General features: G+C 39.6%; 1 protein-coding gene across 1 annotated transcript in view; it reads right to left on the bottom strand.

Annotated features, from left to right (window-relative positions):
- Window positions 1-27,258, bottom strand: part of syt6a (synaptotagmin VIa) — a gene marked incomplete at both ends in the record, with an annotated part of 53,419 nt that overhangs the window by 11,347 nt on the left and 14,814 nt on the right. The window contains one exon of the mRNA XM_079225976.1: window positions 146-536. Within this exon, the coding sequence (XP_079082102.1) occupies window positions 146-536 (391 nt within the window). The remainder of the gene's footprint in view (window positions 1-145; window positions 537-27,258) is intronic.

Here is a 27,258-nt window from a genome sequence, read left to right as displayed (position 1 = left end):
CATGTTGGATTAATGGACCTTTATACCACATGACTTTGTGTCTTAAACTCTGCCCATGTAAGCATGCATGCTTGTATGTATCCCGAAGCACATTTACACACGAATAACCACAGCACACAGTCTTAAATGCGAGTATATGACTAACCGAGTTGAGGAAGCCGGCTCAGTGGCTTGTCTCTGCATGCGCTGCGTGCGGCGCAGGAAGTGCTCCCTCATGGAGAGCTGCACATCGGTGGGGATGTCAGGAGATGTATGGCTTATCTTTACTGCTGCCTCCAGGAAACCCATTGAACCCATGGGGTCCTTCACCTTCTCTGTCGCCATGGTGACCGTTGGCTGCTGGGGGCTGGGCAGACAGCGAGGCGGCTGAAACGGGTAGTCCTCAAGGTCACAGGCCGGGGCGAGTGATGGACCGGGGAAATGGGCCTTCGTTCGCCAAGGCACACGGCACAGCTTCCAGGAGATGAATGTGAGAAGGCCCAGCAGAGCCAGACCGCAGATCACAAACACACAGAGGAGGAGGCCAAAAGAAGCACCTGGTGGCGAGCCACGGGAACCCCAAACAGAGCATCACACAATATGGACAAACAGATGGTGATTACAAGGGGGAGAGAGAAGAGAAAGAGAGAGACGGTCTGTTAGTCTTATATAAAAAACACCGATATGGCACCAGATGAATCATGTCCTAAGGACAGCGAGACAAGTATACTGAGTGATGTGTTTCATAAATATTTAAGTAACCTCCATTAGTGTTCAGTTCAGCCCAGGGATAAGGAAATCATATTTATGTAAACAATATCGAAATGCGACTATGCACTCATGCACACAGACAAAGATTATTTTCTATGACATTCAAGGTAAAAGTACTCATATAGTCTGACAAATCCTAAAAACAAAAAACACATGAATTTGAGCAGCAAAAAAAATACAATGAAATAGATCCACGGTGTCAGGCACCTTCCCTTATGGATGTTTAACCATGAAACAGATAAAAGGAACCGGGCAAAGTCAACCTTATTTATTTTTCAGCATTCAAATATGCTTTCTGGGGAAAACTCTGCATACAAAGACTTGGAGGCGAACCAAGAATGCTGACAAGCACTCTTCACAGGGACCGAAGGGGAGAAGAGCGAGTACAGAAAACATACAGTCCTGTATCTCTGAGTTTTGCAATTAGGAACACCTGCCAGAGTTGCTCCTTTCTTGATTTAAGGCCAGCATTGAATTCTATTCTCTTACATTATTTTTTTTAATTTCTTTTCCACGGACCTGATTGCTTGAATTTATCTACAATAACTCGCACTGCGCAGCGTCCCTGTGGCCTCTCAGAGGATCCCTTAACTCCCGTCTGCACAGAACACTCCAGAGATAGCAGGAAGCTGCTTGAAGGCACATTGAATTAGCTCTTTTCTAATATTTACTCTGCTCAAGCTTCCCTCACTTTCGCAATATATGAGCATCGACAAGCGCTGAAACCTGCAGCTGTGATTTATTACTGAAAACCATCTAACAAGTATTACAATTCTCCACTTAAGTGAAAGTAGGAATAGCACAGTGGTATAGCACTCTAATATTAAGGTAAAAGGCATGCATTAAAAATCGTACGCAATACGTATATTTTCAGCTAAATGTACTTAAAGTATCAGCAGTGGTGGAATGTAAAAAGTATCTATTTACAATATTTCTACTACATTTCTCAGGGAATTATTGTACTTCTTACTCAGCTACATTTAACTGCCATTTATGGGAACTAGTTGCTTTAAGATGAGTATTAAATAATACCAAAAAGGTTAACCACATGATACGTTTATGAAGTACAACACATTGCTAAAGATTAAATCAGTAGTTTTGTCTTAGGACACCTTACCAAAAAGCAGGGTCTAGTTGAGGTCCCTTGTTATATTTCAGATGTCTATGAGTTATTTAAATACTGCTTGAGGCCCAAAGAGGTACATATAATTTGATATATGATGCTTCACAAAAAAAGCTAAATTAGAGAATATCCCAATTTAGTTATTTTTCTTCCCTGCCACATGATAATCTCACAACCCCTCACCTTGTGACCATTTGGAGACATAGATTGGAACAAATTTATTTAACTAAATAACTATAGAATTGTTCATACTAGTTCCACCAAAATACCACTTATGAATTGATGTATTGAGAAGGGTTGGGAATCCCCAGAGGCTCCATGATATGATATTATCACAATAATACATTATCACAATACTTATGTCACGATACGATCTTATTATTTTACATATTTTACAATATGTTGAGTATTGCAATCGCATATATTGCGATTGATTTTGATTGTTTGTCAACAACTGTTTCATCTAATAAGATACAGATAGATTTTTACTCTGTTTTTCTCACTTCAATAATTTGTATTGCAGCAGAAGTATAAGAATAATTCTAACTCTAGTGTTTGAAGTCAAATGGTCTTAAAATTTAAAATGATTAACTTACAATAATAGTTGCCTGATAAACGTTTACTGCTTTTGTCTCTAATTTATAGTTCATCAGACTATCATTTACCATCCTTTTCCTCCACAAATTAAGAGCTTTGATGTAAAAAAATCAAACTAAACGGAGTGTCCACCAAGAAAAATGTACAGCTTAGCCAAGCGGTGGGCAGGATTTCAGGTCTAGAGGATTTATGCCTGAGGAGGATTTCTCAGCTGTCCACAGCCCTGGCCTCTCCCTGTCATCTGAAATTTCACACAGCTCCCCACAAAGCTCCGTCTTGACTGGACTGTCGCTCGCAGAGTCTTCATCCGCCGTCACGGCAAATTGAAGCAGATCTGGCGCTGTGGTACTGAAATGTGAACGCCCATGGGGACAATTTTTCGTTACAAAATGCGTTGACAGGCCAAAAATGTGTTTCTGAGTATGTGACTTTGGCCTGTTTGGCTTTTTACACTCTTTTTTACAGTATCCAAGTGAAAAATCCACTGAAGCAGCGATATGTTCTTTTTAAGTTTGATACTGTGGGTCCCCCCCCCCAGACAAAATCAAGACAATTATCTGTCTTACTTCTATTTGGTAGATGCTATAACTTTTGGAACACTAATACTTTGGAGGATGGAAACAGGAAGTGTAATGTTTCAATGAATTCAGTAGGTTATGCTGTGTGCAAAATTGTTTTAGCCTATGAACTATATTTGTTTCCATTTTGGCTAATTGGCACCGTTTAAAGTATACGAAATTAGCAGTTTCAGTTTGAAATGTCCATGAATATCCGGAAAACTATCTCTTGTATATTTTAATACTGAAGGACATTTAAAAACATGGTGATTCTCAGGCTAGTAGTTCTAAAATTACAAGTAGCATCTTTTATGAATGTTTATTCGTAGTGGAAATTGGGATAGTGAGGTCCATCAAAAGAGTAAAAAATCACGCTGAATCTAAAGTTATGTGAATTCTGTGTGAGCGTTTTGAGATTTGACTGCACATTTTAATACCATCATTTTGTGTCACAGCATTGCTGCAACGCCAACTGCTGATTGTGTTGATAAACGAGCCAAATCAGTGGGCCAAACTACCGTAACCAACTTCCTGTTGTTTTTAGAATATCGGCATGCACCTGTCTCTTTCACCTCGAGCAGTGTTTGTGCGTGAAGTGAACCTCGCTGTCATAAAATCTCAAACCCCAAAGTAGCACACAAATGAGTCTGAGCAGACTTGCCGATATGAGTCACTTTACAGCTGCAAAACATATATTTTTTACTTTTGCACTCTGTATGACAGATGCCAGAATTGATTAAAGTGTAAAAATAAGTAAAACCCGTCATTTGTAATTCTACCGTATGGTGGTTTCTAAGATAACATCAACTGCTGTCATCAGTCTAGTTTAGTGTGATAAGGTTAATGAGAGAACTCCAGCACTGCAATGCCTACAGCCCAATAAGTCATGACCGCAAAAATAGAAGTGTTAATTCCTCATTCCTTTTCTTACCTTCTAGTGTTACGAAGGCGAGGCGTACTGTATGCGAAGAGCTAATGATGCAGGGAGAGTGAGACAGAAAACGAGAGGCAATGGATGTGAGAGAACGGAGAGTGGCTGAGAAGCCATTGTTCTTCCTCTCCAGACAGATGGGTAATGGAGCAGAGCTGTGTGAACATATTACTCCCTGCGGATCTGACAGCGTGAGACTAGGCTGACCTCAGGGTTTAGCGCACTATTAATGATCACACCCACGCAAGGAAGGAGTGTGGACCACCACTGTCCTGCAGTCAATCATAAGGGTATTTTTGGTTCCTTTCATGTTGAAAATCCGTTTCACAATCAATTCTTCAGACGCTGACTCAAGCTCACTGTAAAGCTCCTTCAGGTGGGCTTTAGAGCCAGGTGCAAAGGGCAATGAAGTGAGTCCCCGCTGTGTGAAAGACAGGTTGACATTTTTTTTAAACAAAAAAATGTCCAGGTATTGACCTCTGAGCTGGGTGACTTGCGTGGATGCAGTGACGGCTCCAGTGCTTTAAAGATGTTGTGGCACGCTCACGCTTTCCCACAACCACGAGTCCTGCAGCGAGCAACCGGTGGCTCGACTCTCTCCGCTGCCACTTTGTACGTTTCAGTCGGCTCTCCGTTTGATTCAGTTATGAAGTTACTTATTCATGCTGCTCGTCTCACAGCAACAGGGCTGGGCTAGACATTATCAGGTGTTTCTCAGGGTGCACAAATTGAATCAAGGTTTGTTTTGAAGTCGAGTCGAAGAGCAAAGTGAAGCCTCGGGACTTTTCTTTCTTTCTTTTTTTTCGTCATGTGCTTTTAATCTAACCTGGTTTCCATAGTAACCCGGTCATTACAGAGAATATGCACTCTCTCTGTTTGCTGTTATGAAATGATTTATCTTCGGTAGAAAAAGTCCATTTGGCTGAAAACGGTACATAGAGACGTCTAAATACTAACTGCGTTGAGTTTGACACAAGCGCACACTTTATAGGCTTTCATACTCTAAATTAAAGGCAGTGGTTTTATTGTCATATACTGTAAGGGACTGTACATACATTATTGGAGTAGAGCATTGTGTAGTTTGTCTTTTTTGCTTCTAGATTTGTTGAAACGATCAAGGATCTTAATGGATATAACTGGTTCCTCGTTGTCAACCTTCATCAAATAAAGTGAGTCGTAAAACAATAGAATTCTGGCTCATGTGTGTCGGATGAGAGCTCCGATCTAAGTCCATAAATTCAGAGTGTGGAGGAGAGGTCGCAGAGTTCGATCCCTGACTATGGCAACGTCAGCCTTGATGACCGTTTATCTGCTCCGGGAGTATTTTGTTGGCACTAGTTTCACAGTCATTTCTTGTCTTTTTCAATCGTCAAACAGAGCAGAATTTCAGAGTGTTACTGAGTTCACTAATGTGCACCCAGTTTGAGAGGAAAATTATGGATGTCTCTGTTCAGACAAGCCTACAGGGATATGTTTTTGGATGATTAGCTGAGTTGGACACAGGAGTTGGAAAGCTTGGATTTAAATGCTGTAATACTGTGACAAGCTATTTGTTGACTCAGACATAGGATGACTGTTTCCATTAAACTACCCAAATAACTACATGGCATTCATTTCAGGTACTCAACAGTAAGACAAAGGCTTTCACTCACTATTCAACAGTAGTCTTAATTCTGCTCTAAACTACAGTAAATACTCATGTATTTTACTTGTATTGTCAGGAGAACAGGAACAGGACAACTCTCAACTTATCACTGTCTGTTGCAAAAGAAAAAAGAAAAGCCATTGCAGTTTTTGTAGGTAAAAGTATTTCATATAGATATTTGATTCCCACCATACCCAAATTGAGACGTTACTTATTGTCACTTCACATGATGTAATATAATAATATTAATTAAAGCTGCAAGCAGCGATGAACAGGTCTTCGCACCTTTGCGCACGTTGAGGGTGCTGGCAACAACCTCTTAATGATCTATAGAGATACAACGACTGCTTTTGGCGAGCACTGTTTGCTTCATCTACCTGAAGGTGGTAGGATGTTGGTGAGTCGTGCTGTCTGTGCATTGGAGCCCACAATTACTCATGACATCCGATAATTCTACAGGGAAAGGAAAAGAGCTGCAAAAAACATTCAAATGTGGGCGAGCAACAATTTCTGACAAGGAAGTTAAGATCACTTTCTGTGTTTGTTTTTTCATGTGCAGTTGACTTATTAATTGTTAGACTCTGCAGAGGAAATTAAACTGTTTCTTGAAAGGTACACTAAGACAAATTGGGGAAAAAAGCATTGACTTTACAAAAGTGCTTCCAGCATAAAGTAGGCTTTGTAGTTTACTACAATCTCAACAAATTGTAAATGTTTCCCGAACATACTTGTTTCAAAGCTGTAAGTGGTGTACTGTCTTCTTTCCCTAAAGGGGGATATAATACGCTCTAATCTTGATGGGAGTTCTTCTGCCATTTTTGGATCTCTGTATTCCATGGTGTCTTTTTCAGAGCAATCAGAAAATCCCATAATCCCCCAGATCCCCAAATCCTAAAGCCCCACCACCTGTGAAGAGGAGTTTAGATGGCAGCCGATCAGCCGGAGGTATGAAGACTTTGAGTCCTTGGAGAAAAACATAATACTTTTACGCCACATCTCGATGGGGAAAAGATGTTATATTTATTGAGGATTTCTCTAAATTATGCTCAAAAGCATGCTCAAGTAATTATTCTGACTAGAATATTTAGCAACTAATTACTCATCATTGATTGCTTTAATTATAAATGAATTTGTGTGTAGATAATGGGGCTGTAAACAAGTTTTAATGATTGAAATAGTGAGTAAACACTGAAAGTAGCGGGGATGAGTAACATAGTTTCTTCCAGTTTACTAAAAGTTGTATTTCATTGCTTAGTGAACTTCCACTCAGAGTACCAAACTGTGTTGGCAACAAAAATAAAAGAGACAGAACGTTTTAAAGACCCAATAGATAACTTTGTATGTGAACTCGGCAGCCTTAAGCAAAATAAATGAGTATTGGGTACTACATCAAATGCAACAATGCAGACAAAAGGTTTGGGGGATGATGCAGCTTTTCTTGCTCTTGTTTATCAGCTCACTCATTCAGTCTGGTTGAAAGATGCTACCTGTGAGGCAAAGATAGACTGTTGAGTGGAAATATGCTAAAATATAGAACAAGTTGGTGTTTTCGCCAACCTTTTGGCCAAAATGTGCGACAGAGATGTCTTTCAGAAAACTGCAATGGTGAAAATGTTCAAACTCAGTGACAGTTGAAGGATGAAGGCCCAGAAGGACAGATTTTGTTGCTGTCATAACCATATTAATCTTTACTCAACCCAATGAATTCAATTATTGACGAAATAGAGTGCTGCACGAATGAGCCCTAAAATCCATAAATGAGTTAGCATTTGTGCACTTCCTGTTCCTGTCCTTTTTGTTTTTTTGGTTCGATGTTTGAAATGTGTGTGTGTGTGTGTGTGTGTGTGTGTGTGTGTGTGTTGTCTCCCTAAAGGCGTATATACTCTGCTCCTTTTGGTCTCGACATAATGACCTGAGTTTGCTAATTGACCTCACAGGATTCACACAATGTGCTGCCAGCGCTCACACTCAATAATCCACCTATGAGACGCTTTCTGAAAGCTGTTATATCTGTGTCTAAAGTGTGAAGTTAAATTTAAGTGTATTCTCTCTTCCACTACACATCATCTAATCCTCTAAAAGGTTCAATCAGTTTATAATCTATCTATAAAAATTGGAAGATTAAACTCACTCCGGAATTGTATGGATTTGGACCGAACACATTTTCTGTATTGTTTGATTTGTTGTTGTGTTTTTCGGCCAATCGGAGGCCACGGGGAAGCGGTGGTTGTTGAGTTCAGTCCAGCACTAGCATCTGGTCCTATCACACAATTAACCTGCTTGTTGACCAGGAGCCCCTATCTCTGTCGCACAGCTTCCAGCAGCCAGGTTCCCTTTACTCATGGGGGCTGTTTGCCGAGAGCGAATGTTGAAATAGATTGCAGAGCTTCAGAGGCCTGCTCAAGAGAAAAATAAACATTAAAAAATAGAAAGATTTGGAGCTGTAGATGTTCTGCAGTTAACCTTACTTATGAGAGATGTACTGCAAAATCAATACATTACTCATCAGGACTGAAGGAAACCTCAAATTGAACATTGATTTACCACATTATGGCGCTAAATTAAACCATTTATCTCAAAGTTGTGTCTTTTATGTTTAAAAACATACTAACTGTTGGCGTTCAACAGCATTTAAAAACTCAATAGTTTGCAGCACCGTCTGATGTGATTTATCGTAAAACAAATACACAGAATTTAAAACATTTTATTGGTAAGTATGTATTGTCTTGTCAAATAAACACACTTAAATAAAATATATTACAATATTAATGAAAATTCTTGGAGAATTAAAAGTAATCTACAATAAATGTCGAAAGCAGCAACTACAACTAGCAACTACATGCTAAAACTTAACGTTTTTAAGGTTTTCCATATTCTGGTAAATAGTCTTTTGCGTCAGTAATGTCTGTAAAAAAAACAGAGCAAAATAGGTAGCAAGATTTAGAGTTATGATTAATTTAGAAAAAAGACATTAGGTTGAACTTTATTTGTAAGTGCGGCTACATGTATAAATTAATATTTCAAGCTGTGCTGAGCCCAATTTTTGTGCAAAAACACGCGATCAGGTCTTAGTTCTTTTTCCTATGAGACGCTTTAGATTAGTCTTGTTTACCCAAATGAAAAAGCATCAGCTATGGGACTGGTGGGAAATCTACTTCTCCATCCTCAGGAAGTAAAAAATACATTAATATTGCGTATAAAACACACACATATACATATATATATATATATATATATATATATATATATATATATATATATATATATATATATATATATATATATATATATGTATTCCTCTGTGCTCAATTATTGACCAAAATGATAATTTCCACATCCATGAGCCACACTGTAAAGTATCTTAAACCACGTAGTTCCCGTTAGACTATTTGGATAAATGCCGCTAAGGATTTTCAGATTTCCATTCAGGAACATTTCCATCTTGCGTCTTTTCTCACATAGCATGTCAATGTCAGAATAGATGAGTCAAGAGACAGCGGTAATGTGACATTCATGGATGCCAACCGCCATAAAGCTCAACAGAAGAGAAAGATGGGGAAAGGCCACATCTATTATCGTTTTTGAGAGAACAATGGCAGTTAAGGAGCTGTTTTTGTCATGTGTGAATGTCCTTGTAATGTCTTCAATATTCAAGCTTGTCAGACAAGTCAAATCAAGTCAATCATCCATACCGGCATTTTCCCTGAAATGCTACTAAGTATTGAGGTGGGAATTTGGCAGCACAGATTTCTCTGAATTTCGATCCCTGCTACCATTCACACATGACCCCATGAAGAAAATGTTCCTGGAAATGTCAGGGATAGACTGCTTGTGCGAAAGGGACATGGTACCATGTTCCTGCATCACAATGACACTCTGCACATCCACCATCTTGCTGCCAGAAATACAGAGTAGGCGTAATAATCCGCTGCTGAGATTTACTCCAGTTTTACTAAAATTAGCAAAAAACTACAGTGCCCAGCTGTTACAGAAGATTACTGAGCATTTTTTCTACACAGTAACTATATATGTCTCTTTAAATATATTTTCTTAACGTTTTTACTTGTGTGAATACGTATTTGTTATACTTGTTTTGATCTTGTTTTTCTACTTATGTCTCTTGTTTGTTCGATTCTACTGTCCACTATGCTGCTGTAATCCTGCAAATGTCCCCGCAATGGGACTACTAAAGTATTATCTAATCTTATATATATGTGTGTATGTACATCTACAATATGGCTAAAGTCAAGAAAGTATTGTTGGTAAGATAAAGCAACAAAAACATTTGGTTAACTTTATGGATGAATCGTGGTTACGGTTAACTCCAGTTACCTGCATGGAAGTCAAACATGTCATATCAAACATCGCTTTATCGAGAGATCCTACGATGCAGAATCGTCCAATATGGACTGACTTCCTCTCGGGATACTGGGCTGAGACAAACTCATCGGTCCAGCTTCATCCTTCCCTCGAGCATAACGTCGGGTTCAGACAGATAAAGGGTTCATTGCCCTTGCTCTCCTCAGCAGCCCTCACATGTCATTGCCTCAGCCACCTGACAAGTGGTGCTACTGCATCCGGCCTGATCCATCATCCGCCACAGCCTAGTCTCCTCCTCGTCCCATCATTCTGTAGCTAATGAATCTTTACCGGACTGAGAGCTATAAATATTATATCCAATATGAAGTCATATGATTTGTTTTATATGAGATGTGGAGGAATAGAATATCATAAACCAGTCTGCGTTAGAAGCTCTATAATACAAGTACTCATGAGACCAGCGGAGCAGGTGGACTGCATGATGCTATCAAATAATAAAGGCTGAAAATGTCCAACTTTAGCCCGTGCTTCCTGCATACCACTGTATGGATGTTTTAATTTCCAGAGGCATCACAATAAAACTAACCGGCAGCAATCTGGCCCCTTGTAACAGCTTAAGCTCATTTTCAATCTCAGTAATTTTCATCACCAGGGATTTTAAATGGATGTGCTACATCCATTACAGGCAGAAGTTATGAGCGCCCGGTATTGCTCGTTGAAAGCTTTTGCCCTACTCAAAATGCTCCATTGCCCTGAAATATTGCATTGTTAATCATGACAAACAAACAGGACTAGCAGCCACCCTGTCATGTGTATAGAGAAGGTGTGAATGATATGGAGCAAGTGAGACAACGCTATATCTTCTTAATGTCTCTGATTAGGTTTAGGAGAAATATGTGGGAGAAACATAAGTGAAATGGTAATATGTTTTGGCACATTCTTAAGAGCCTATTAAAATGTTTGATTGTTTTTTTTGATATATTTTTAGACATTACATACACAGCTACATTTTTCGTATTTTTTTTTATATACAAGTTAAAACCTGTTAATTAGTGAGCTTTAGAGGTGCTGGTAGCCTTGCTGCCTCCCCCTCACTTAATGCTAAGCTAAACACCTCCTGGCTCACACATTCACCCTACAGACCAGTGACTTCTCATCTAATTCTTGGCTAGAAAGCAAATATGCTTATTTCCCAAAATGTGAAACTATAACCTTTGTCTTCATATTTATTTTCACCAATCTATCACACGTTTAATTTTCAACGACACATCAAATTATGTTCTATAAACCCCTCATGCAGTTAAAAAAAAAAATGCAGCCACTTCAGATTTCAGTTTGTGGGGGCAGGCCCTTGATTTGACCTGACCTTCGGCCTCTGGGCCCCGATGATGGCAGCAAACAACCAGTCAGCATGAGGAAATGATGCATCCATCACCCTGACTCTGTTGAATACAACCCAGGCCTGACATTTGGCATCACGTGCTCAGAAGCTGGTCGCCTCATGATGCATTATAGTTCAACTGATAATATGAAAAATGGCAGACAGATGGTGTTTTACCAAGAGGGGAGCGTTGTCAGGCTTTAAGGAACCCCGGCACCGCTCCACAACTTGCAGGGCTTTAGCAGCTGAATCCACTCGTGTGTCCTCACTGCAGTTACATTCACGTGATGTATCCGATGTTGACAAATTATTTTTGATGGTGCAGATTCATCGCAGACGCTCTCTATATTGTATACGTGATGATGTCAAGTATTTTATTGTTTGAATCAAAAACAAGAGTACTACTCTACATTTACAGAGAAGCAATACATTATTCATTGCTACATCCTGTTTCCCATATTTTCAGTTTTATGTTTAATTCAGCTCCCAAAAAAAAACCCATTCAAGCACTTTTTCGCTTGTAAATAAAATCTGGGATGCAACCTCCAACGCTGAAATTGTTTATATTGACTTTTTGTGTGGAAGAATCCTAAATTTACACTCTTTTGTACACCGGATGAAAACAGAGTGAAAGAGTGCCTTTAGGGTGTTTTGGTCTTATTTCTGCTGGTGGTGTTTTGGGGGAAGAGATCAGTGTTCAACAACAACACCGGGTTGTGATGAAAGCTTTGGTTTATAGCTGCAACGTGACTAAAAGTAAGCAATGCCTAAAGCTTAATGGAATAAAGGCTTTTAAGCGTGCTGCCACTCACAATTGCCAAGGATGTCATGATATTTCTTTGTATTTTATTGCTTTTCTTGAAAGGGAAATTATGCATTTCATCAATGAGTTGAGAAGCTGTATGACAATGTGTCTTGCTAATAGGGATGGGGGGAGGGGGGGGTGATAGCATTTTATTGAAGTAACAACAGCTCTTTTTAGGGAGTTTGTTGGGAAATTATGACATATTTAGCACTGAGAGATTAGTTTAACTATTTTGAAAATGTATTCATTTTTCAAGTAAAAGTGCCTAATATTATCAAGGTCAATTAGTTCATGGTTAATGTTGTAGTAAAGACCCCTACAATGGGTCACAGGATACATCTGAGGTTCATGAGAAAAAACAGAACAGAATTCACTGCTTAATATTAAGAGGTAACAAGCCCTAAAGGTTTATGAAACACTTATCTTATATGATAGTAAACTGAAATATTATGGTGATGGAGTATTGGCCACACTAAATGAGCAATTTGATTGCAGAATCTTAAATTACAGAAAACTGTCAAAGGCATTTATTTTGTCTGGCTTTCACCAGATGTTCATTAACCTTGACATTATTCTTTTTTAAATTTCTTCTGCAAAGGAAAATGGCTTTTGGAGTGGAAAATAATATTAGTTCTACTTTGTTATTTTGCAAATATCAACTCAATAAATCACAGATTTGCAGTTTACATTGTTTGAAGGCAAAATCATTAAAGCGCCGCCACAGGTCATAGAATCTAATGGGCATACAGTGTAACACCAGCAGTTGGCTCACGAGACCTTATCTGCCACAATTTCGTACTTTAACATTATGCACAGTTGATGAATATAAGCAGAGGACTTGTTGTTTCCTCCCACTTGTTGTGAGTTTCCTTTGGTGAAGTGTATCCACATTTCACCAAAGGTCTAAGTTAAGGTGGTCGGCCATGTTCATTCAGTTCTCAGCGTCGCTGAGTTAGCATGTGTTTGAAAATCCGTCACCAGTTTCAGACCGGGGGCAGAAGAGATAGATGGTGAATTAAAGATGTGTTAAGATGATCAATCTGGGTATTTTACCAAAATGCAACAGGAAATGAGCCCCCATCGCTAAACAGCCATTTGCAATTCAGTAGCAGCTTTGCTCCACAGAGCTTTTCCCCTCTCTAACAATTCAGAGATGCAACATTTGGCCCGCTGATGAACAGGGTTCTCCTCTAATGTGCTTTATCGCACATTAGCTTCTTCTGCTTCCTCTAAACAAGTGCCATCATTATCAGGATAGCATATACTCTCGTTGTGCAAGAGCAATAGTGTTTTCTCTCATAGATGACTTGGGTATTGATCCAGGCCACAAGTCTGTCAAAATTCTGCCCAATGTTATATTGTATTGAAACAAATTGTGCCCGGAGGGGGCCGTCAGAGAGCTCAGCATTATCTCAACCTATCCTGCATCTATGCATTCCCACATGTGTGCTTTATAGGTTTATCACACCGGTGTGCACTATTGTTCCCAGACCAAGCTCCCACAGAGGGACATTTTACAGTCCAGCCTTAGTGAGTGACATTTTAACAAGAAGTCATAAATCATGTCACCAGAGAGAAGGAAGAAAAAAAATGCCAGAATCCCTGAATCCTCTCACAAAGAAAAACAAAACGACCCCTGCGGCAATCCTGATCACACACAATCATGTCAGTGCCACACACACACACACACACACACACACACACACACACACACACACACACACACACGCAATTGGTCACATGCGCTTTGTAACACATCCAGAGCTGAGCCATCATACACATCCACAAGCACACATACGCCATAAATACAGCTTGCCAGCAAGGGACACTGGGGTCCAGTCATAGCAGGAACCAGCAGAAAACTGATAAGGCTGGTCAGATTTGTTTAATTCTGTCTTCTCCCAAAGCTGCTGCTGCTGCTGGAGGGGGAGGAAAACACTATATAACTGCACTGGAGGAACAGGTGAAGGGAGGCAGGGGATCTAAGTGAGCTGCAGAGATGAACATAAACACTGACGGGATTAACTCCACATAACAGGTTGTAGATTTTTGTAGAATACGTTTCCAACGGTATTCCCTGATCAATTCATGGCAAGAAGCTTTGCTTATTAACACATCTGAAATACTTTGAATCCTAAGTGAAAATGTGGAAGACGATGATCAGAATATTACAATTTCCTCCGCACTCCGACTGACATGAAGCGCAGGGTATCCTGCTGTACCTCTCCGTTTCTATTAGCCCCACTGCTCCGGCGCTTCATCAAAGTGTCATGATGCACGTTGATCAAACTCAGCAAGAGCGAGGAGGAGGAAGGGGGAAGAAAAGTGACAAGCATGTGCAAACAGAAGAAGACAGAGACACAAATAGAAAACATGCACAAAGCAGTAAACTGGCTACACATTGTGCAGCTGAGTAAGTCTCTTCACCTCTGCCATATAGGTGTATTTGCTACCATTTCTTTTTACAATAAACACTTGAAATGATGAAGGCACGTGTAACTTGTAGTACAAAAATAATTAGATCAGACGTACTAAAAAGCCATTGAAACAAACGGGTCAATATCTCGCCAATTTTCACCCGGGTTCAGACAGCAGTGTAATGGGCAGAGGTGTGTAAGATAGAGGTGGAAAGTACGGCTGCAGACATCCACTCTTATCAAATATTAACAGGTTGCTTCATAAATGATAGAATAGTATGATATAGTCAGGGAGGCTGCCTAAAAAAAGAGAAGTAGTCTTATCTTGGCATCTATTATTCAAAAGTAAATATTTGTCAAAGATTACCAGTTGAGAGGTTACAACAGTATTAATGACTGATATGCAAATAAAAAACTACGGCTGCTCTGCATCTGTCCCCTGCATCTTCAGAGTGCAGCACCGTGCGTCTCACCCACTCACATCCCCAACAAACTGGCAACCTGCAACCTGTCTACCAGCACCTCAGAACAGCAGTGGAATCAAGCCGGGGAAATCAATGGTCAAAAGCAAAAAAGAAGGAAAAAAGCGGCGCAAAGCATCAGATTTGAACTAGTGATTCAATCTGCTGTGACAGCTGTGTACTCACCAGTGACAGTGGGTCTCACTTTTCCTTTGTTGATCCCGCTCTCTCTCTCTCACTTCTCCCTCCCTCTGTTTCTCTTTTTTTTTCTCTGTCTCTTTTTTTTCTTTTCCCCCTCACTCTCTCCTCCCGATCCTCTTCCTTGCTTGCTCCTGAACAGAATGAGCCTCCACTGCACTCAGGAACTCAGTTTCTATGGCAGTGTGAGCAAGCAAGCAAGTCAGCAGGATACTGTAGTGCAAATGTCTAGGGGCAGATCCCTCACCCAGCCCAGAGAACAGTCAAACAAGCTCAATAGCTTCTCACTTCAATCCTGTTGTGCTAAAACAACCACAAGCCACTTGAACTTGTAGTGAAAGAAAAAAGCAAAAGAGAAACCCAGCAAAGAAATTTTGTTTTCTCCCTAAAAAACACAGGCAATGCAGCAAAAGAAAGGAAACATGCATAAGTTTAGGAGCATGAATATACATGAGGGCGTCCTCATGCATATCAAAGCTTTTCTTTGAATAGATGTCTAGATAACACATTCAAAGAGTTGTTTTATTTCTACATAGAATGGCATTAGGCAAATGCGTCATGAGGGATCAAAAGGGAGCTTTTTTGAAGAGCAACACATGCAAGCCGTTGCTTTGTTCTGTGTCAAGAGAGCTTGCGGTAAGCTGGTGTGATGAACACATGTACATCCAACGCACTGCTTCAAGAGGCACACACCACTGATTAAATAAGCATGGGCGACATTGCGCCTCAGTCTGCAGTCCTGGCTGTGGTCATGCGACATATTGCAGCACAATCAGTACAATCTTCAACAGAGCGAGGGAGAGAGAAGGAGGGGTGGGGGAAGAAAGTGCAACCCCCAAGTCTTCCCTCTATCTAGATTAGCATCAGCTCCTCAACAGGCTGTAGTCCGCAGAGGATGCTTCTCTGACCAGAGGCTCCCGACTGCAGGAACACCTTGAAATCAATTGGATGCGCAACATTGACAAAATAGATAGAAATTAATTGCATTCGGAGCGCTGCATGCGTGTATGATATGGTGCAGTTGGCAAGCGTTCAAAATTGAGATCCTAGAAAGTGTGTTCTGGATAACATGAACAGCGCTGTTCTGTCAGCTGAAAGGATTTATTTGCTGTTACTGTAGCTAATGCATTATGTATTACTCCTGCAGAATGTTTTAAAACTAGACGGCGCAATATGTTGGCTTGTCCTTAATTCATATTTTACGCTGCAAGTAATCAGAACACTGATGCAGTGCAGTTTCCAGACTGTTTTCCCCAGAAGGACTAGAGTTTCATTATTTTCAGCAAGTGTATAAAATGCAATGCATGTTGATGTTCAAGTAACAAAGCCGTCTTGCAGCCTGGTAATTATTGTGTCACCAAAAAATGAAATGAGTTGACTTATATGGTGATAGAGCGACAAAGTCCACACAGAGAGGAGGTTGAGGTGCATGGATGGGTCAACAAAATATTGGACTAATTTTTCCCATTTCCAACAAAGTAGTCGTTTTAACCAAAACCACTAGGTTTCCTTAACCATGCCTAAGAACTTATTTCATTCCAAACCATGATCTTTCCCTTAACTGAACCAAGTCAAGTTAGGTGATAACACACATTTGTGGTCTTCGAAGAGCACAGATACATTTTGTAAGATCAGAAAACACCTCTAACAAACATTGTATTTTGTTTGTAAATTTGATGGATTTTTATTGCTGGTCATTCCAACGGCGACCTACAGTTCTGAAAAGTTATTTCTAATGGCCAGCAGGGGGCGACTCCTCTGGTTGCAAAAACGAGTGACTTCTCATTTGATTTACATAGAAATATGTAAACATGAGTTAAAGGTCTCAATCACTATGTTCAAGTCTTCTTCAATACAGAATGATGTTCATTTTGTAAATGATGCTCCCATTTAGGGTAAAATAGACGATAAAGCAGGTTATGCTTGAGGGCGGGCTTACTGGGATTTAGAGGTGGCTACCACAACGTTGTCCGGTCTGGGAGTTTAATCATGGGAGAACTTTAATCCTTTCATAGTGTGTTTTAGTTTATGAAAGTCATTGTAACATTTCAGTTGCCTAAACATTTTCCTCTCCTGTTATTTCTTCTGACAAAAAAAACAGGATTGCGACCGAGAAGGTGATGCCAAACTCAAAGCTTCAAAACCGTCATCCACGTTACGGTGACTATATCAACTTCTTATTTATCTTCTATGGTTTTCCTGTATCACTGTAGGTGCATTTGCAATGTTCACGTCTATATATTTTTTTATCCATCTGCTGGGAAATGATTAAAAAAAACGTTGATGAAACAACTTATTGATGTCTGAGATCCACTTCAGTAAAACTTGCATCAGTAAACAGTTTTGTCTGTCAGGTTATGAATTTCATCACCAACCACTTCAACATGCTGCACATCCTGCTAAGAAGCTTAATGTGATTTAGACTTACAGCGCCGTCTTTGACAATTAGAATCAAATCAAGCGTGTGTCGTAGTAGTGTAAGATAACCCCCCCACGCCCCAAAAAATAAATCTAATATCAAAGAAACAGATGCAGCCATAATCCTATAGTCGAATCACATCACTTCGTTTCCCTGTGATGTAGCTGCTCCAAATAGCATACACAACAATATCCTTTAAACATTAACAATGCATGACAGATTGGGTTATAAGAAGCGAGTAGCATGACAATCGGCTGACAGCGGCTGGACGGGCCCTTGATGGGGCATTGATGGGAGAAAGCGGAGGAATGGTGATGCCTCAGCTAAAGGTAGACTGCTGATGAGTCTTAGCCAAACAAATGTCAGTATGTAGCTGAGCACAATACATATGAGCAGGGGGAAAAAACTGCTGTACTAAATATGTTTTCTCTTATATAGCGAGAGGGATGTAAAGGATTAGGTTGACGTCATTTTTGGTCAGAATTGTCAACTTAGACATGAAATCTTCGACATAAACAGCCTAATTTCGACTAAACATGGACATTTTGACTGTGTTTGGACCGTAGTAATAAATGGCCAAATGTATAAGTCCAGTTGATAAACTCAAACGTGCTTCACATTCTCACCTACTCTATCCTTGCACTCCAAATGCTCCAATACATACAGTGTCTTCACCATAGTTTTTTTCACTGAAAACAGCTGCATACTGCTTTTACTAGAAATGAGATTGATGGTGAACCTAAACAGTAAAGTTGCAAACCATAAAACTAGAACACTGAGCTGGAAGATGCTAAGATGCACCATAAAGCTGAGGGGAACATCAGTGATGGCATATGCACTCAAGAGTAATGTAGCATCCCCTGCCCCGCTCCACACATGATTGTTTGATTGCTTTTGATGTTGTGTAAAAGCTTTTTAAAAAATCAACCTTGTTCTTAAAAAACAAAAAGAAGAACAGTTTGAAAAAATAATCGATCACACAACACAACGCCCTGGTATGTAGCGGCTTAATGCTGAGCAACTAAACTTGTTTAGTTTTTCTTTTTTCTTTCTCTTGCTCTGAATGATAGATAACTAAGTCACACTTTCAAGGTTCTGAGACAAGAAAATTGTATTTAGCACACATGTTGAGAAAATATGTAAAACAGTGCAGGCTTTATTGTGCCCTTATGGACAGTCTAGGTAGAGCAGAACGTCTGAGTCTGGGTTGCCTTCCACCATTATGGGGATACAGCATCTACTTTTATATGGCTCTAAAATATGGATGTAACCTGGGGCATGACAATGTCAGAATCAACATTAGTCCCCAAGATTATTTATTATAAATGGGGGCCACAGCAGGGTCTGCCCCGGCCGACTGCAAGAAATCCTCTTTGGCAAACATGAGATGAGAGAAAGAGACGGTCATCACTTCCGGTTCTGAAGATATAAACCAATGCGGAAGAGTCTAATAATTTCATCATCTCTACTAGCTAGCAGGGGTGAGTTCCCTTGTTGCAAAAATAAGTCCTAATGTAGGCAAGAAAATAACGTGAGAAAATAACCCTACTTCTCACTAGATGTATTACCTCAGTAAAAACTGTAAACATGAGTTTATGGTCTTAATGGCTAATTTCAAGTATTATTCAATACAGCATGATGTCCATTTAGTAAATGATGGTCCCATTTAGAGTAAAATTGACGATAATGCAGAGTATGCTTTAGCGCGGGTCTACCTTGTGATTGTCGCTACTACAGACTGTATATAAGAAGTGGACGTAGTCATCGTGATGTCACTCATTGGTTTGTGAACTGCTGTTATGTAGTTTGGCAATTTTGCTTTCACCATCTTAGATTATTGCCTTTGCCATCTTGACTTTTTGCAACCGGTTTATAGAGACGACGTACACGGCTCTGGTAGCGGCAGCGACCTGTCAATCACAGTAAGCCCGTCTTTACTCTGCTTTATTATCTATTTTACTCTAAGTGCGATGATAACCTACTCAATGAACATCATGCTGTTTTGAAGAAGACTTTAAACTAGCGAATGAAAATGTGTGTTTTCAAGTTGACTGACGTAATAAATCGAGTGAGAAATAGGCCAGTAGGGAGAATGCAAGTTGTAAGACACTTCCGCCTTGGCTTCACTCGGAAGAACCGGAGGTTGCTACCCTACCAGAGACGTATGCGGCGTCTCCACATGCCTTCTCTGCCGTCCAAATATGGTCACATCTGTTCACTGGTTGCAAAAAATGGCGACAGCCGTAATCCAAGATGATGACAGCCAAAACTGGGGTGTAGCTATTACATTCCTCCCCCAGTTTTTCTGCAATTGTCCGATATGGTCATTTAGTCGAGGTGCTGATTCTGCAGCCTTTTGTTTACGACCACATCTGGAGAAAGCATGTGAGGTGAACTAATAGGAGCATGAGAGGAGGTATGCATTGTTCTGCAAACACCTCTGCAGTTGTTAAGAAGGCACAGCATCTATACGAAACTACACCCCCTGAGAGTGCTCAGGCAACACTGCTGTTGGCGGCCTTCACCTACTCCATCGAGCAGCAGACAGAAGAGCTCTTCAGAGGGTCATCAAAACCACACAGAAAATCATCGGTTGCCCTGCCTGGAAGACATCTCCAGCTCACATCCAACACATTCTTAAGGACTCTTCTTATCCTGGATCCACCAGCTTGACACGTTGCCAAAGGCGCTAAAGGACCCTCAAAGCAAGGAACAGTGTCTTTGGGCCATAGCATTTGTTTTGTTGGGTTTTTCTTGTCTTTTAATTGCACTAATCAGGAGTAGTTCTAGCAATTTCAATGTATTTTGTACATTGGCAATAAAGGCTTCTATTCCATTTCAGTGTGAATAGAAATTAGTCCTCTTAGATGATGATGATGATGATGATGCTGTTTAGGATGGCATTAAAGCCTGTCTCAGGAGCAGCTGAAGCACCACCATAGAGAGCAGGAAAAATGTATTATTTGTGTCTGCTTGTTATGTAGAGAAAAAGGTCACCATGGTGCCGTTTTCCCATGGACTGTATAAAAGAAGTGGACGTAGTCACTGTGACGTCACCCGCTGGTTTGTGGACCATGGTTTTGAAGCCTCGAGTTTGACATTTTGACCACCGCTGTCTTGTTAGGTGACCAGAATGTCACAATTTTCATGAACTCAAAACACACACTGTAAAAAGGTTACATTTCGAAGATGGAAACACGCAACCCCCCCAGGCTGCACAATGTTGTGGTAGCAATCTTTCAATTACAAGGTAGCCAATCCCTAAAGCTATACCCTGGTTCATCATCTAATTTACTTTAAATGGGACCATAATTGACGAAATGAACCTCATGCTGTATGGAAGAAGACGTGAAACTATAGCGACCATAGACCATACAAGAACCAAGCAAAAGTTATGAGATGTAAGCTGAGAGAGAACCGTCAACTGAGGGGGAAAAAATAAAGTACGGTTCACTTTGAAACATGACGGAACCCAAAGACAGACTTTAGCTCTGGATAGCTGCATAAAGAATTAAGAATTTACATAAACACAATATGGTTTGATTACCAGTTTGAGTTTGCTACCTCTTTAAAAAAATGTTTTTACTATTAGGGGACCTTCCAAAACAACCCTTCTCCTCTACATGTCTGGGATGGTCTCACATATTACAGTAAAGTCCAAAATATGAAAGATTTGTATGAAATGTCTTTTCCCCCCTCACATTAAAGGAACAATGTGTGAGATTTATGGCATCTAGTGGTGAGGTTGCAGACTGCGAGCCACATAATGACCCTATGGTCACCCCTCTCTCTCCAAGCGTGGCGGTAAACTACAGAAGCCCTCAGGTAGGGATAGTTATCTTTAGGCTTTTATTACTGCAGGGAGCTATTCTTACCAATACTCTGTTCTTTTTCATGACCAAATCCTGCTTTTAAAAACATTTAAAAACATATATAGTATATATAACAAACTAAATATAACTAAATCTTGTTTCTAGAGTAGCATCAGTAACGATTACAACAGCAAAGTCACTATATAAAGTTATATATATCTCACTGGAAACAAATTAAAATGTTAATAAACTAAATTACATTTTCAAAGTGAAGTTTATAAATGCTAAAAATTAATAATGGAAGAACACAGATATCAGACAGTATGTTATTTATCTTGTCCTCTATCATCCTGTCTTCTTTGTCTCAGCCAGCAGAGAATGTTAATGCTTGTTGAACAGATGTATTGTAGAAGTATTGGCTTTTTCCTCGCAAATATTTTATTGCAGTACCAGTATCAATCGTGTGTGTGTGTGTGTGTGTGTGTGTGTGTGTGTGTGTGTGTGTGTGTGTGTGTGTGTGTGTGTGTGTGTGTGTGTGTGTGTGTGTGTGTGTGTGTGTGTGTGTGTGTGTGTGTGTGTGTGGAGCCAAGCCTGGCAGAGAAAGCAGTGGAAATGCTGCAGCGTGATATTAAATTACACCAAAACCTGAGAAAGTATGAATAACAAGCACCAATAACGTCGTACCTTATCAATACTATGATCTTTATTAATTTAGCATCTGAAGCCATCCCTAGATTGCAGACAATCTGCTCCCTTTGTAGCTATAAATGGCTTTTTCTAAACTAAATAACACATAACTGTAAATAGATTCAGGTCGTTGTATACAAATGAAAATGTAGTTTTGCATATTATCTTCAATTTCTGCTAATTTGTTCTCCTAAATATTACACCCTGTTCCTGTAATCAACTCACAAACTTTCAGATGTATCTTGTGACTCTTTAGAAACCACCAGGCTAGACTATTTAACAGAAAGTAGTTCAGTTAAATGCTACTTACACTGATGCGTCTGTGTTCAACTTTTACATTTTGATTCAGTATGTACTTATTAAAGGTCCAGTGTGTCATTTAGGGGATCTATATGCAGAAATGGATCCCCCATTAGCCACCAGACCCATGAACATGATCCATCTTACATTTGTATTTTGGGGGCGGCTGTAGCTCAGGGGTATGAGTGTTCGTCCAGTAACCACAAGGCAGCCGGCTCGATCCTCAGTCCCCCCATAGCTCACATGTCGAAGCGTCCCTGAGCAAGACACTGAACCCCCAGCTGCTCCCCGGGCGCCACACAGGGCAGCCCACCGCCCCCCAACCAAGGATGGGTCAAATGCAGAGAAGAATTTCCCCAAGGGGATTAATAAAGGATAATTTCTTATTGTGTTCAAAACTTAAAGTCAAACTAGATTTGACAATTTTCCAACATCTCTAGTTAAAAAATGCTGTTTTAAGATTTTTGAATCAAATGTTTTCTTGTGTGATACAACTAGTAAAATGTCCGTTTGTTTGATTACGTTTGTGATTTCTTTTGGTTAATTTCCTGCCATAACATGAAGATATGTTTGACTCTCTAATTTGAAAGATACATTATCATATACAATAAAGGGAGTCTTTGTAAGAGAGATATTTCTAATAAATTCACATAATGAATTGAGTAATTTGTTTTAAACCCACAACCAAGCCAGGTCGTTATGCATTGCAAGAACATTCATTCTGTATTTACAACAAAGCACAGTTTCTTTAGTACCAGTTCTTACCAACTGACTGACTGAAACTGAGTGAAATTAGAGAACATAGCAGATTAAAAGATGAAGAGATACCCTTACAATGAAGGGAAATGTTGGGGCATTATCTCTCAACACAAGTATGTCTGATTCCATCTTATCCAGTAATAAACACTGCCTTAAGTCATCAGGAAGAAATAATGCAGGGCAGTGTTCCACTACCAATTGTTTATGTCACCATTGTCACCACTTGGTAAGAACTTTAGGCTTGTTTCTGGTTTCAGAATTAATTTGTTTTGTAACTTATTTGTAATTGCGTGGAAAAAACCCGCCTCAGCAGGGTTTTCTACATCTAATCCGTTTTAAAATCTTGTTTTTGATGCTGACATGAAGGACAAACCTGCAGCACAAAGGGGCCTGATGGGGAAGTAAAGTATAGTCTTCCCTCATTCAACAAATATTTCTCATAGAATTCCTTTTTGCATTATAAATGCTAATCTCAGACTCACCTCAGCTCTAGCTTTTCTTGCTTCTGAGGGAGCTCTGGTCTCTTTTTGGGATGCTAAATCCCTGGTGGCTCTCCCGTATTCAACCGCTGAGTTTACCCATCTTTGATCTCTAGTCCCATGATGTTTCTTTGGAGGTTTTTCTTGAAACGCTTTCTAGGTCAGTACTCAACTCCAAACCTAAACCTGCATGCTCTGACGTATCCCTGCAAAGAACATTCAGTTTACGTCTAGGACACAAACGTGTTATAATGTTCAGTCTTAATTAGTTTGTTAGTTAGTTAATTAGTTTCCTGTACTCCAGTTGGAGTCCAGGAAGCTTAATTCTCCACGAATCCATCCGTTTAAACTTCCCTTTTTTATTCAAAACAGTTTAAAACAGTCGTTGCCACTAATCACCTGACTGACAACAGCTTTTTATAATTTAAATCTGGTTTTATTCTTTATTTTCTCATTCTACTGAATCTACTGTTACTAAATGGTCTGTGATCTCCTGGTGAGCTTTGATTTAATAAAAAGAACACATTTTGTGTAACTTCCCGCACAGGGGCTTTTATTTGATTTCTTAGTTGTTGGCCTTCAAGTACATTTACATTTCTTGTGCACACAATAGTTGATGGTTTTCCGTAGAACAGAAGCACCATTTCAGCTCTCATTCTGGTTTAATTTAAGATTTTCACCCACTACAAGCCCTTACCTCTTGCACAATGACACACAATAGCCTAAATATACTCTTGGGGGAAGCTTTTGTGGCTTATTCAGTCCTTATCGCTGTCTTCATCATGAAAATGTCAGCGTGCCATATCACAGGATGCTTTTTTAAAGGGCTGCAGAAAGAAGAGATCTGATTGGTCCTACCTCACTTACTAAAAGTGTATCCCTAATCCAATTAAGTTGACGTTTTTTACCAAAAATGCTCGAAAAAAATCAGTCGGCGCTTCACGTGTGCTTGTACAGCCTTGTCTGTGTTTTGTGTCTTGTGGAATTGAAACTAGAGCCCTTAATCCTTATTCACAAACTTATTTACATCGATCCCTCTTTCAGTACTATTAAGTGCTGTACAAATACAACTAGATTTGCATGGGTATAATTATAACACTGCTTGTCAGATTTTGACAACTTGATGGTTCTTTACTTTGTTTTGAAGGGCCAACTTTATTTACTTGTTTTGAATCTCAAAAGTAGTTTTACGTGGGTAAACAACCCTTCTTTTAGGATGCTTGTTCACAGACATTGACATGGTCTCTTGCGGCCAGTGAGTGTGGAGGAAGCGGTGGCCTGAATACAAACATAACTTCAACAGAGTGAATCTTCACCAGGGGTGCACTCAGCACAGTTCATCTTCCTTATATAAGATAGACATCTTCTTTATATTGTGATAATGAAGTTTTATTGTTTTTTCAAATGATTAATAACACCATTATTTCGTAACAGGCCGGAGCTTGCTAAAATAGTAATCAGATGGGCATAACTATGAGTAAATTAAAAAAAAGGGAAATAATGAAAACCTGTATTAATTAATGGAATAGGGGTGGTGGGAGTTGTAATGATGCCTTTACGGTCACTCATTACCACACGCATTAATCATAGAAAGGCACATTTTACACACATAACATGTTCCAAACACACTATTGTTGATATGCAAACCATTCAAGAAGTGAATTGTTAACGGGCCTCTGGAGCTTTCCAGTCCATTGTGTCACTTCCTCTGTGAACTGAGCCACTAAGATCAGTCACTCCCAAAGAATGGCTTGAGACCCACAAGTGAATTTCTTCCACATACTTTTATTCAACATGTATATCTGCCGTACACCTTTTGAGCCACATGAGAGACTGAATGTTCGTTTTGTTCTGATAACTGTAGCATACCCAAACATTTGTTTTTATTAATGAGAGGGAAACAAATAAGAGCCTGTTAACTACCTAAATGTGTTAAGTTGGTCTCATTCATAAACAATGTAACATGTTTTAAATAACATAAATATGTAAATTACTATGAATTCGGTTTTACCTCTTCAAAATAAAATATACGGTGATGCAAAAATGGCAGTAAAAATGGTCAGGAATGTTAAAAACACTCAAATTGGCTCTTCTCTTCTTGGAAAAACAGACTTATCAGTACTTATCCGTGGCTGCCATATGAAGCTGCTCTCATTTTCCTATATATTTCATGGTAAGTACTATGACGATTTCTTTATGCATTAACTATGGGAATTTTTTTCTTGGATTTAATTATTTAGTATACATTTTCTTGCTGGGAAAATAAGTTAACTTGGCAACTCAGATCTTCATGAGTCCAAGACTCCTGCTTTGGATGGTAGTCCCAATAACAACTTTTCATAATTGTACTCAACTCTTTCGCTATACATGACCATAACTATGTACAATACTTAGTACACATAGGTCAGGGGTCAGCAACCTTTTCTATCCAAAGAGCCATTTTGCCCTTTTTTTTCCACCAAAAAAAAGTGTCTGGAGCCACAAAAGCTATTTGATATCAAAGCTTAGGAAGTTGTATATATAGTTATATTATATGTACAACAAACTATAGTTTGTTGTATTTATGAAATTATAGAACAAGAATAAAGACAATTGTTGACATTGTATTGCTATTTTACCTGTTTATAACTATCAAACTCTTATGAAGAGGAGAAAAATAGTCATGTGCTAGCTAAATTAAGGTCCATTAAATACACAACTAAGCAGACCTTGAGTCTTGTCTACATATGTGGCTCATGTGGTAGAGTGTTCATCCTGTAACTACAAGCAGGTTTGATACCTGTCATCCTCACGTGAGGTTTACATTTGAAACGCATATCTTTTGCTACGTTTACACTGAGCCTCCACACTACGGACTTTTAGATCACCGCAAACGGAGGAGGACGGATCCGTCTTTACTAGCGGACGCCTCGCTGTCTCATGAGCTGACACAGAACCAGCAGCAGGAGTGGAGTTTGGAGACTTGATCCACTTCCTGAAAGTATATCTACTTTGCTCAGTTTGCTGCAGCAGTTGATAAATCGCTCTTCTGCAGCTTGATACTGTTCATCAGATGCTGTGTGCTTGTTCTGGAAGAGTCTTTCAACATTAAATGTTTTGTTGTTTGCTAACTCCTCGCCACAAATCAAGCATACAGGTCAGCAGCATCGTTGGCAGTGAAAGCTAATTAATACGTCCACGCAGAATTAAACTACCTTTTCTCTGTTGATAGTTTAGCGAGGGCGGAGCTCTGTGAATCACTAGTAGCACCTGCAGGGGAAGCTGCTTGACAGAGACGTGACAGGATGTGATGCACATTTTAGTTAAAGAAATATTTAAACATTTATTTTTATTTTCAGTGACTCAATATCACCTCAAACGCCAAGATAAGAGAAGTTCCCTTTGAAAGATTTTCCACTGGGCAAAAAAAAAAGAAGAAGAAAATAAAAACGTCTTTTTTTTTTTTTTTTTTGTCAAAGCCTCAGGGACCCGCAACAGACGGGCTAAAGAGCCACATGCCATATGACATGACATAGGGGATCTGCCAGGGGCAATTTAGTTTCATGTTCCAGGTGTGTTGTCTGTGTTCTATTCATCTTTCTAATGAACCATGCCGCAGGAGCCTCCTGTCCTCTTAG

The sequence above is a fragment of the Taurulus bubalis genome, assembly GCF_910589615.1.
Source record: "Taurulus bubalis genome assembly, chromosome: 11".
NCBI lineage: Eukaryota > Metazoa > Chordata > Actinopteri > Perciformes > Cottidae > Taurulus > Taurulus bubalis.
Note: the sequence above shows the minus strand (reverse complement) of the source record. Positions and strands in the feature narration are given on the sequence as shown.